At 41.6% G+C, this 13190-nt stretch overlaps 1 protein-coding gene across 2 annotated transcripts in view; it reads left to right on the top strand.

Annotated features, from left to right (window-relative positions):
• Positions 1-10535, top strand: part of LOC309568582 (transmembrane protein 26-like) — a 58697-nt gene extending 48162 nt beyond the window's left edge. For both annotated transcript variants that reach the window (XM_082274288.1, XM_082274289.1), the window contains exon 4: positions 9543-10535. In XM_082274288.1, the coding sequence (XP_082130414.1) occupies positions 9543-10160 (618 nt within the window). In that variant the 3' untranslated portion in view covers positions 10161-10535. The remainder of the gene's footprint in view (positions 1-9542) is intronic.
• The last annotated feature ends 2655 nt before the right edge of the window (positions 10536-13190 follow it).

Raw genomic sequence — 13190 nt, 5'->3', positions numbered from 1 at the left:
ATCATGTCCGCAGTCTCTGACCATCTCCTGTATCATGTCTGCAGTCTCTGACTATCTCCTGTATCATGTCTGCAGTCTCTGACCATCTCCTGTATCATGTCCAAAATCTCTGACCATCTCCTGTATCATGTCCGCAGTCTCTGACCATCTCCTGTATCATGTCCGCAGTCTCTGACCATCTCCTGTATCATGTCTGCAGTCTCTGACTATCTCCTGTATCATGTCCAAAATCTCTGACCATCTCCTGTATCATGTCCGCAGTCTCTGACTATCTCCTGTATCATGTCCGCAGTCTCTGACTATCTCCTGTATCATGTCCGCAGTCTCTGACTATCTCCTGTATCATGTCCACAGTCTCTGACTATCTCCTGTATCATGTCCGCAGTCTCTGACCATCTCCTGTATCATGTCCGCAGTCTCTGACCATCTCCTGTATCATGTCCGCAGTCTCTGACCATCTCCTGTATCATGTCTGCAGTCTCTGACCATCTCCTGTATCATGTCCGCAGTCTCTGACTATCTCCTGTATCATGTCCGCAGTCTCTGACTATCTCCTGTATCATGTCCAAAATCTCTGACCATCTCCTGTATCATGTCTGCAGTCTCTGACTATCTCCTGTATCATGTCCAAAATCTCTGACCATCTCCTGTATCATGTCCGCAGTCTCTGACTATCTCCTGTATCATGTCCACAGTCTCTGACTATCTCCTGTATCATGTCCACAGTCTCTGACCATCTCCTGTATCATGTCCACAGTCTCTGACTATCTCCTGTATCATGTCCACAGTCTCTGACTATCTCCTGTATCATGTCCGCAGTCTCTGACCATCTCCTGTATCATGTCCCCAGTCTCTGACCATCTCCTGTATCATGTCCACAGTCTCTGACCATCTCCTGTATCATGTCCACAGTCTCTGACCATCTCCTGTATCATGTCCACAGTCTCTGAATAACTCCTTTGCTAATAATATTAGCTATCTATCTATGCTGAAGGTAGGACTGTGCAGGGGAGGCAGAGAGTGCAAAAGGGGGAACTGTGATTAGAGAGACGGGGGGCAGACTGCAAGGGGCACTGTGATGGGGGGGGGGGGGCTGTGAATTTTGTGCAATAAATATTCTTGAAAACATTACAAATTTTTGTGGGTGTTTTTACATTTTAAAGTTGGGGGGGGGAGGTGCCAGATATAGGATCCGCCCCGGGTGCCAAATGCTCTAGGTACGCCACTGCACACACACTGAGCGGCTCTTGCAAGTCTCACTGTCTGCTGAATGTGAAACTCCCCTCTCCCCTGTTAGTGTCTATAAGTGGTGCCCAGTAGTGCCACCTATCAGTGCCCAGTAGTGCCATCTCATCAGTGCCAACCATTGCCGCCTCATCAGTGCCCATTAGTGACATCTAACAGTGCCTATCAGTGCTTCCTATCAGTGCCACCAATCAGTGCCCACCAATGCCGCCTATCAGTAGCCGTCAGTGATGCCTATTAGTGCCCAGCAGTGCTGCCAATCAGTGCTGCCTATCAGTGCCACCTATCAGTTCCCATCAGTGCTGCCAATAAGTGCCACCTCTCAGTGCTGCCAATCAGTGCCCATCAGTGCAGCCTCATCAGTGCCAGTCAGTGCTGAGAACAAGTGCCTATTAGTGCTGCCTATCAGTCCATATCAGTGCCTTACATGTAATTTCACCTGTAATACACATCAAAAGGAAAATAAGGCATACATCTTTTTCAAAACTTAGCAGTGATGGTGGAACCCCTCTACAGCCTCTACAGATATTTGCCATACAATTTAACTTAAGTGCAAAAACTTTTTAGTTGGAAGGTTCATACCAGTAGAGCACTTTGGAATTTTTATTTTTTAGATTGTTACACTTCATTTTATATTTTTTAGTTACTATTATAATGTAAATTATTGCACTTGAAGTTAATTTTACACCACCCATACTAAGTCCATGTCTTTATAGACCTTGCTTTGTGCACTGGTGTGCAGTCATGTTGGAACAGGAAGGGGCCATCCCACAAATTTGGGAGCATAAAATTGTCCAAAATGTCTTGGTATGCTGATGCCCTAAGAGTCTAAGGGGCCAAGCCCAACCCCTGAAAAACACCCCACACCATAATCCCCCCTCCACCAAATGATTTGGACCAATGCACAAAGCAAGGACCATAAAGACATGGATGAGTGAGTTTGAGGTGGAGGAACTTGACTGGTCTGCACAGAGTCCTGACCTCAACCCGATAGAACACCTTTGGGATGAATTAGAGCAAAGACTGCGAGCCAGGCCTTCTCGTCCAACATCTGTGCCTGACGTCACTACTTTGCTTCTGGAAGAATGGTCAAACGTTCCCATAGACACACTCCTAAACCTTGTGGACAGCCTTCCCTGAAGAGTTGATGCTGGAATAGCTGCAAAGGGTGGGCCAACTCAATATTGAAGCCCACGGACTAAGACTGGGATGCCATTAAAGTTCATGTGTGTGTAAAGGCAGGCGTCCCAATACTTTTGACATGCGTGTATGTATATATATATATATATATATATATATATATATATACACACGCATGTGTGTTTGAGCTTTGGGGTGCACACCCTAATGCAATAGGCTGCGCACGCCTATGGCAAGAAGGGGAGGATTTGTGCATACAGGATCAACAATGCAGAGGACTAACCTCTTAGGTTCCACAGTGAGTATAACAAGCATGCTTTATTGTATATACAGACTGATTTTACTGTTGTGGGTTTAGTAACACTTTATTGACTTTAAGACCCGGTTCACACTGATGCGAGTGCCGGGTTCGCATGTAATGTCGGAGCGCACTGCTCCGACATTACATGCGATCAGCTGTGCGGTGCGAGTTTAGCCATACAGTTTGTATGGCTAAATTCGCATCGCACCCGGTGCAAACACGCACAGGAGGCATTTTTGCAGCCGCATCAGGATCGGATCGCACAGCGGTTCACACTTGTGCGATCCCATCCTGTGCGAACTGCACGATCGCACTGCGATATGCGATCAAACTGGGGGTGTCGTTAAGATTACATTGACACCCCCAGCGGATCGCATATGGCAGTGTGAACTGCCGGGGGTGCGTGTGCGATGCGGGAAAAGGCTGCGAATTCGCAGCCTTCCCGCATCGCAATAGTGTGACCCGGCTCTAAAACATTTCGGAACATATACAGCAAACAGAATTGAAGCTATGTTCCTAAATTAACTTGTGCCTATAGCAGCAAGCCAAACTTTTTCAACAACACTGCAGTGATTTACTGCAGTAGAAGCTAGAAAGCGAAAACATGATTGGTTGCTGAGAATAACTGATAATAATAACAATTTTGTGCACAGGTGTTGCAATATGCTCCTTGAAGTTGCTTGGATTTTAAAATTTGAGCATTAAAGATAATTTGTTCAGTTTGGGCCAGGAAATTTTAAAGTTAAACTCTGGTCAGCTTATAAAAATTCCCTTTTGGTAGTACCACCCATCTGCACACCCATAGCAAAGCTGTATTGCTGGTTTAATGTAGGGTGTATGACTGAGAGGAATACTTATCTTATTCCTTGCTTCCTAGAAGCTGACACTCTTCTCTACTCCGGCTCTAGAATGTTGGCATGATTTGATCAATGTTGTCCTTCATTGCATGTGAGCTAGGGGGTGGCTGCAAGACCAACAAACAGGATCAGCCTCACGGGAATGGTTGTCAGGTGAGGAAGAGTGGAAAAGAGGCTTGTAGCTGCAAGGAATAAGATAAGTAATTCTGTCTACTACATTCCCTTAAAGCCCCATACAAATGAATAGTTTTTTTTTTGTTTAATCCAGCGAGCTGAACGAAAAAAAAAAAGCTGACAGCTCAGGTCAGAGCTGCTGTACTAACAATCTGATGTTCCCCTGCTATGCTATTCCCCTCCCCTGCTATGCTATTCTGTTCTGACAGGGGGATGGGGGATCCCCCCCTCCCCACCAGAACATTCCAGTCAGCACTCTTAGCCATTGGCTGAGAACACTGATCAGGAGCCGGTAGGTAGACCCTTTTTGGTCATGCCCCTTTTAGCCCAAATGGCTGGCTTCTGTCGGACCTGCGGCCGAACTTAGGCCGGTTTCTATTGAACCGACCGATTTCACCCAACATTCGGCCCATGTGTATTAGGCTTTACCCTGAACGAGCATTAGAGCCTTACTATGGATGGCTACCAAAACTGGGTTTTTATCAGGTGACAGGAGTTCAGGTTTAGTAAGTTTGTCTAAATTATATGCCTATGTTTATTACAATCCCTTTTTTAAACTAAACACAGGCTAAAAATATCAGCATTGAAGTGGAAATAGTAATTAGGCTGCTTTACTAGCTAATTCCAATGAAAGAACACTTACTGGATGGTGTTTGAGAAAAATTCCTTTTGGTCAGTTCTCAAAGAAAATCTGTGCTGAAAGAAATAAGTAGACTACCATGCTGACCTCCGTCTGAAAATAGCTTTAAAGTAGAATTCCAGTCAAAAATGATAAACAAATGAATAGCTTATTAAAAGACAACATTTCAAAACCAGCTTTTCTGCAATATTAATATTCCAGTATTAGTTCCAGAAACGTAGTGGTACGCTGCAGCGATGACCAAGGTGTTTGCAGCCAGTGATTACAAAGTCAGTATAAGTGTTTGGAGTGGCAAAAGAGCTGCTGGATTACTTTTACTGGTGGTGGAAGGGGGTCCGACCTGAGCGAACAGGGAGCCCAGTAAGGATGCAACCAGCAGCATCCAGCACAGGGCACACAGTAAGAGAGCTGCTAGTGTTCCTTCCACTGTGTGACATCATAAACTGGAAGTAACAATTATTTTGTCACTTCCAGTTTCGGGTCTTTGTTAACCTGTCCGTTACCAGCCATGGAAGCAGCCAATTAGTCTGATCTGTTTCGGCTGGGTTGGAAGCCAGAGCAGAGGTCTGGGGTCTACAAGACCCCAGATCTCTCCATAAAAAGGACTTGTCACAGCCCATGCTGTCACAACAAACGATCTGGTCCCACACGCATATGTAAATGGAGATTGCACCACACATTCTAGCTCCAGACCTCCTGTGTAAACCAAAACTGGTAACCTGTGAAGGCTTTTAACGTAGTTTGGTCTCATTCCACAGAAGGACGCAATCATAAAGCGCAACATATTTTGTATCTATTTAGTCAGCGTGACATCATTTTTTATACTTTACAAAATATTTGGCATTATATTGTGTTTTTGTGCATTCAAATTAATTAAAGTGTATTTTTTCCAAAAAATGTGCATTTCAAAAACCTCCGTGCAAATGCCGTGTGACATAAAAATATATAATACCCTACATTTTATTCTCTAGGGCCTTTTCTTAAAAAATCTATAACGTTTGGGGGTTCTAAAAAAGAAATGATGTTTTATGCATGTAGGAGATGAATGTCATAATTGGCCTGGACTGGAAGTAATTACCTGCTTTCTCTGAACCCAGGTCATCGTCAACCCACCCCGGCCTGTAACTAGACAGTGAAAGTAGAAGCAACATGAGCTACTCTTTCTGCCACTCTGCTCTTCTCCTATTAGCATGCTTCTTGGCAGCATGTAAACTGTTTGTGCTGCTACTTCTTGTGCAGCTACTTCCTCTTACACTCCAGTCCTGCTGTACAGGGTTTGGAAGAGGCTAAATCCAGTCAAATTCAGGTGGTTACAGTGCTTTCATTTACAGTAATGCAGTTATTGACTTATTAATATTTATAGTTTTGTATTAAATTGTGTCTTCTATATCTACCTAGAGTTCAGGTTTTTTTTATAATCCAGACTCTTTTTTATTATCTAAAAAAAGCATCTGAACAATGCAAAGACATAATAGTCAATAGAAATCATACATAATATGCATACAGAAGACAGTGATCAATCTGTGCAAAAGAAGGCGCAAGGTAAAAGAGTGTAAACAAAAACAAAACAAATCAACTCAAGCTCATAGTTCAATAAACTATGTGCCATTTCTTTCTGTTTTTCTTAACTCTGTTCTGAGTAACATACTATGAACTCAGAAGAAAATTAACATAGCTGACACATTAGGTGGGTAGAGCATTTCTGACCCCTTAACAGTCGAGCCGTACCAACTTAAATTTGTAAGAGTCTATCCATTGCTAGCTTTGAAGGAGCAAGGCCGGGAGAATCCAGCCAGCTCTGCCAAATAAGATTAAATTTCCGTAGCGCACTACGGTGCCGATAAGCCAATTGTTTCCAATTGTTCCCTGAGCAGAAGAGAATTAACATACTCAACCCATTTCTTTCTAGGAGTCGTGGGTGATATCCAGAGCCTAGCAATTAATTTCCTAGCTAAGTACAACAATCTAGTTATCATAATGTACAGTATATACCCAGCAGGTACATTTCAGCATCCACAGCTCCAAGTAGGCACACCAGGGGGGTTAGAGGTACAGGCACTTGGGCGAGCATAGAGATAGTTTGAAGGACCTCGGTCCAATTACGTGTGAGCTTTGGGCATCACCAGATCATGTGAAAAAATCACTCCTATGTATATTACTCCATTCAAACGGGTGTACAGTAAGCTGTATGGAAATTAAAAGCTGCGAGAGCTTGTAGGAGGCCGATAAGGATGTAAAAAGGATCGATTCTAAAGCCATATCCCATTGATCACCATCAATGCCTTCTATATCCCCCACCCAGTGTGGTCTACATTTCAACTGAGCATGATCTTGAATGGAGGACAGCAACTCCAGATATATACAGAAGATCAAACCTTTATGGGTACTGGATTGTAGGACCTCATTCACTAAGGCTTAGCTAGATACTGTTAAATTAAGCGTTTGTTTTTGGGCTTGTAATGCATGTCTAAGTTGAAGATATTAGTAGAATTTCTTAGGAAATAATGAGGATTCAGTGCATAAATGATCATATGCCTTCAGAGTAGTACCACACCCCTTTGTTGCCATGCTGAGAATCCCTGCAATTTGAAAAGTTTGGGAAAATTAGGGTTATAACGAGGGGAGTAAAATCTTAAGAGCCAGTAATATTCAGTGCCTTTTTCGTGACCTTCCATTTTTTTGAAGAAGAAGAAATGCAGTGGGGGAAGAGGAGGGTAGGTTCGATAGGTCCATCTCCAAGTTGGAGCTAGCAGGCAAGATAGGGTTAGACGAGTTTATCAATTTAGCTATAGCAGGGGTCTTCAAACTACGGCCCTCCAGCTGTTCAGGAACTACAATTCCCATCATGCCTAGTCATGTCTGTGAATGTCAGAGTTTTACATTGCCTCATGGGATGTGTAGTTCTGCAACAGCTGGAGGGCCGTAGTTTAAGGATCCCTGAGCTATAGGGTTTGAGTTGCCACACTGTCCCCAGCCAGTAAACTGTTGCATCTGAGATGCCATAAATTACATTCTGGGATGCGGGACCACCAAACTCCCTCTGTCCTTACTATACTGTAGTGGATAAGCTGATTCAAGCCTTTTTCTTTTTTCACATGAGATCTCGGAGTTGGGATTCTTTGCTTTTAAACCATTTATTGGAAATTCACATAGGGGAATTATGGAAAATATACAGGAGCTGCGGGGGCCCTGATCATCTTTATTAGGTTAACTCGCCCTACCAACAGGGGAAGTTTACACCAACTTAGGCTTTTTAGTCTCTGCCTATCCAGCAGAGGGGAAAGGTTCAGTTTGGGATATTTTGAGGGCCCAGGAGATACCACCACCCCTAAGTATTTAAAAGAATTGTCTACAGCAATTTGAGTAGCGTAGGCAGGGAGGGGTGCTCCTAGTGGGTCAATTAGGATGGATTTAGACCAATTTATAGTGAAAAAAGGGGCACTGCAAGAATCTGGAAAGCAGTATCGTGAGTACAGAGGATCTAGCCCAGCGGGCTGCCCAGGAAGGGGTCCACTCCGGAGAGAGTAGTCAGTGGGTGGGTGCTAGCCGGTGCTAGCCGGTATAGAGAAAGGGGGTACTGGGGGAGTACCCTGAAGAGAAATACAAACAGGAACATTTATCACAGCTTCAATCAAGTGGCAGGATGAAGTAGCGGCTTAGCCACATCCTCAAGTTAGAAGTGAATAGCTATTAGTGAATAGTTCAAGGTTGGAGTATCCCACTCATCCCTTCTCCCATCCCAATATAAAATAAAAACAACAAAAACATCTACCCCTAGACTGATCATTGACTGAGCCAAGAACGTAAAGTGCTAAGAATTCTGCATGCAGTTGCTACGGGTAACCCAGGGGAATCCAAAAGTATAGGAGTCAGTGCTACACTTTGTTGTAAAAAATAAAAAAATTTCTCTGCTGCTGACAAGACCAGTACAGAGTTGTACAGAGACTAGGCCTCAACCCAGTTATAATGAGTGGTGGCATTGGGATATGCTTCTAGGTCCATCTCCCTATGCTGCATTTCCTTTCAGACAGTGTCCTCCCATTCCCTAGATCTACATTTAATACCACTAATTTCACGGATAATAGGCCAAAACCTGAGAAACTAAGCCAGTGCTGTATCAAGAGTCAGAAACAGTGTCAACCAAAATGGAATAACCCACTACAGGGGCCAAGCAGGCAGGTCAGCTATGGCTATAAAGTTCAGTTTTAATACTTACTGCCTCACAAGCCTGGAGAAAGTAAGCAGGTCATTTCTGAGTTTTTTCTGACTTTACTTTTGGGTTTGTGACTCCAAAAGAATTGAAGCCAGACACAATCAGGCAATCAGCATTTTCTGAAAGAGGTCAGCCGTCATCTTTCTCTCAGCACTAGTTTTCTTTAATAAATACAAAACCTGATGGGTCTCAGGAACTTTTGGCTGCTTTCAAATTTGCTTGACAGTAGATTATGGTCACACCAAGATAAAAGTCAACTTGAGGTGTCTTCTGAGCACATAAATATGTGCACAATTCCAAAGTGATATGCCTTGCAGCACACCACAATGCAGAGTAACACACTACTGGGCATTGCAATGTGCTGCACTATCAAAAATAGTGCATGTTTTTTTTTCTTCAGGTGTCATGACGCATTGCCACCCCATTCATTTGACTTGGCTGCCCTAACAAAACACACATTATTCACAAAAAAAATTGCGTTACTGCAATGCATCAGGATGACAAGACCCGAATGGGCCCTGAATGTCTGAGAAAATCAAAAATTTACATTTGTCCCTGGAACGGGAATAGGATAAATCTTCCTATAAGGGCAATTTTTCTGGTGACAATTTTCCAAGAGACAATTACTTTGGAGAGCTCTATTTTCACTTCTTGTTGTGTCTCAAGACATAAAGTGAAGAAAAATCAACCCAATGGGACACAAAACACAAAAAGATGAACAGCGGTTTTAACCGTTTCCTATTCTATCTTAAACCAACAACAACAACAAAAATGTTTTAGCTTTAGATAGATATTCTTTAAAAGGTAAAATATTGTATGGAAACCCATTTCCTATCCAATATCTATTAAACAAAGTATTTTTAACTGCAACCTTTGTTTGAAAAGTGAAACAACTTGAGCCTTCTCTGTTCACACATATAAAAACATATGTTTTGTCCCCAAAGTAAAAACTACTGTTCTGCTCTTTCTCAGGTCTACACTGAATATTCAAACGAGCTTCAAGCCATGGAGGAGTTGCTAATTTTGGTCCTGGTCATAGGACGCTGGTTGTTGCCAAAAGGTCACATGAGCAGAGACCAGCTCTGTCAGCTTCTCTTGACTTACATTGCATTGGGGGCAGACATACTTGATGTTTTACAACTAATCAAGGAGACAAAAATTAACACTAACATGTCTGTAACTGTTGTTGGTTTGTGTCTTTTTTCCTGGGCAATCCTGCAATTCACAATAGTGCTCACTCAGACAGCATCCCCAACATCTCAAACAACAAGCATCACAGAAAAGTCGCAGTCAGCAACTGTCAAAAAGAGACCCAGTATGCCCTCATGCTGCACCAATGAGGTGTGGAGTGTTATCATCACAGTTGGGATGCAAGATGGACCATTTCTTATATACCGAGTTTATTTGGCCACTGCACAGGGAGTTTTTAATGACTCCATGACCTTTTTTATTTGTAAAAATGCTTTGACAGTTATAATTGAAATCTACAGAGTTGGAATGTTTCTGGGCAAGGATAGGTGTAAAAGGAAAAAACGTCAACATACTGCTGTAACTAACCAAACAGATCAAGCTGAAACGGAGATTACATAATTAGTGATGGATTCATTCATATCTTAAGTCATGGCCTAATTTCAGTTTGGTGCCCCCTAGCCAGTTTAATAGGATCATCCATGAGCGTCAGTGGGGGACATATATCAAGCAAACTAGCAACATAACTGGACTCAAATCAGGCTGCCCTTCATTTTGCAAAGTCTATGCAAAAATAGTTATGGGTATTTGTGACCCCTGTGCCTTCAGTCCTAGGCTGTCGATTGGGACAGGTTAGCACAGGTATATAACGTAATAAACACTGCAGATGAGACAGATTTTCACAGAGATGATAAAGATTTTCACTTAAGAAACACAATAAGGAGGTGGTCTGGGGCATCTTTTTATTTTCGTTAGAGCAGCAGACTTAAAGCATTAAAGCAGAAATAAATATCTCCCAATCAAGATGATCTATTTTTAAATCTTATGCTACTAGCCTTCGTAAATAGATGTGAATGTATTTTATATTTACTTGTTTTAACTTTTTTTTTTTTACATTTCTTCTGCTGCCTCCTAAATTCTGGCCTAGGCCAAGATTATGTCATACATCCCAGGAGTTTACATGAGCATTTTTTTCTTTCATCTGGAATAAGGAGGAGGGGATTCCTCAGCATGGCACGCCCTCTTGCCTGCACGCCTGAACTAAGGGCAGATGGATTCCAGTAAGTAAATTTTACATCTGCCCTCACTCAGGATGGCCATGGCTAGAACTGCTAGAGAGGCATTTTTCACAGCAATTTCTCAACAGAATAAAGCCTGGAGATATGGATGGAGCGGTGAGTTTGGGTCAATATTTAAAATGAATAAGGTAGCATTTTTAGTTTGCAGTGACTGGACTTGTCCTGACATGCCCCTCCCCCCCTGCACAGTCATTCATTGGGAAGCTTAGTGTACTGCTGTTTCTCCTCCCTGTGCTCCCTATACAGCCGAGAACAGAGGGTATGTGATCACTTATAAAAAGGATAAAAAATGTATTTATAACGTTTTGTACATTTATATATAAATGTTTTGCCTTTCATTTCTATTTTAAACTGAATTGAATGTTTACAATGTGAGGGTTTACATTTACTGTTTTTAAAATACATTTGTCTCAGAATTTGTGTCATTGTTCATGTTTAGCATTACCTTACTGTGCGACAGAACTGATACATGTGCTCCAGGGTAAACACATACTGTATTTGTGTTTTGCATCTCCAATGCATTTGGGAACCTTTCCTGAAAGATTTGGAACACACTCCCTGGAACTTATAAAGACAGGCGAAGACAGATTTTGGAAGAGTGTCTCACATAGGTTCTAAAAGTGGAGCAGCGTGCACCAAATTCATGTACCTGTCTAGAACTTGAATTTGAGTTTGGCACATGTTGTGCCACTTTTAGAATGCATGCAAGACACTTCAGTAAAATCTGTCCCTGTACGCCAAAAGAAATTTAGCCTTAATTGATTCCTCTTTTGTAAGATGAGAACTGTTGGTATTTTATTTAGAATTTGGCACAGGTTTTACATCATGATGTGGAAGTGGAGCAAATTAGAACTACCTGAATTTGATGCACACGTCACTGTCAGAACCAAAATTGTCGCAGATGTTTTATGAATTAGCCACAACACATTAACAAGAACAATTAACAGAAGTAAAGTGTCACACCACACCAGCTTTATTGAATTCTCCCCACTGTGTTTGACTTTTAAATTGGATATTTTGCAGCAGTAAATTCTAAAGATTACACATAAGATGGTTGCACATATTATTGAAAGGATGCTTACATATAGAGGGAACGTGTGGTGTATAATTGATTATCGAAGTTAATCCTTAATTGGCAGAATTACGAAGGTTGCTTTTGCTGACTTCCCTCTGAAAAAAACATCTGAAGATTTTCAAAGCTAAAATTGACTGAGAGCACCGAAGTGCAGACTTTTTTTGCATCCTCATACCTATTTGTAGGAATATAACCTTACCACAAGGTTTGGAAACACTTTAAATAAGAAAATGAAAGAAAAAAGGCATACATAATCCTTAGACTGTAAATTTAATAATCCAGTCTAAAAAAAATGTAAAACATAATTGTTTGCCCAGTGTAACCAACCACCTTCTTTGAGCCTAGGTTCACACATATGCAATGCGAAACCAGCGCCATTCTAGTGCGGGTTCCTGCATCGCATCTCCCCCGCAGGCAGATCACACTGTCCTCTGCAAATCGCTACAGGTGTCAATACAAAGTTAATGACACCCCTAGATGGGTTCGCAGATTGCAGTGCGAACTGTGAATTTGGACAGAAATCAGATCGCATGGGTGTGAAAACCCATGCGATCTGAATCCAGTGCAGGGAAAAAAAAGGTACCTGCAACTTTATTGTGCAAATCCAGTGCGAGTTCAGCCATACAAATTTATAGCTGAATTTGAATTTGCACAGACATCGCATGTGAGCTGCACAGCAATGCGGTGCGAATCACATGCAATGTCTGACATTGCATATGTGTGAACCCAGGCTAAAGTTCCTAGATATAATGGGAGGCTGATTGGATTATGGAACAACTATAGCAAGTCCTCTTTAAGATAAACCTTTAACTACTTTAATACCGAACAATTTCACCCCCTTCCAGCCCAGGCCATTTTTAGCATTGTCACAATTTGAATGACTATTACTCAGGCATGCAACACTGTACTCACTGTAACAAAATTGTTATCATTTTTTCTTTTGACAGATAGAGCTTTCTTCTTGTTGTATTTAATCACCACTGTTTTTTTATTTTTTGCTATCTATCTATCTATCTATCTATCTATCTATCTATCTATCTATCTATCTATCTATCTATCTATCTATCTATCTATCTATCTATCTATCTATCTATCTATCTATCTATCTATCGAAAAATACCAAGGATTTTGACAAAATGTGTTTTTCTTTTTTTTCTGTTATAAAATATCTTTCTTCATTTAGACCAAAATGTATTATGCTACATTTCCTTGGTAAAAAAAAAAACAGTGTATATTATTTAGTCTGTTTGAAAGTTATAGAGTCTTTGAAAATTGATC

This window comes from Pelophylax lessonae (genome assembly GCF_965119305.1).
Source record: "Pelophylax lessonae genome assembly, chromosome: 12".
In the NCBI taxonomy this organism is placed as follows: Eukaryota; Metazoa; Chordata; class Amphibia; order Anura; family Ranidae; genus Pelophylax; species Pelophylax lessonae.
The sequence above is the reverse complement of the archived record's forward strand: the minus strand, read 5'-3'. Positions and strand labels throughout refer to the sequence as shown.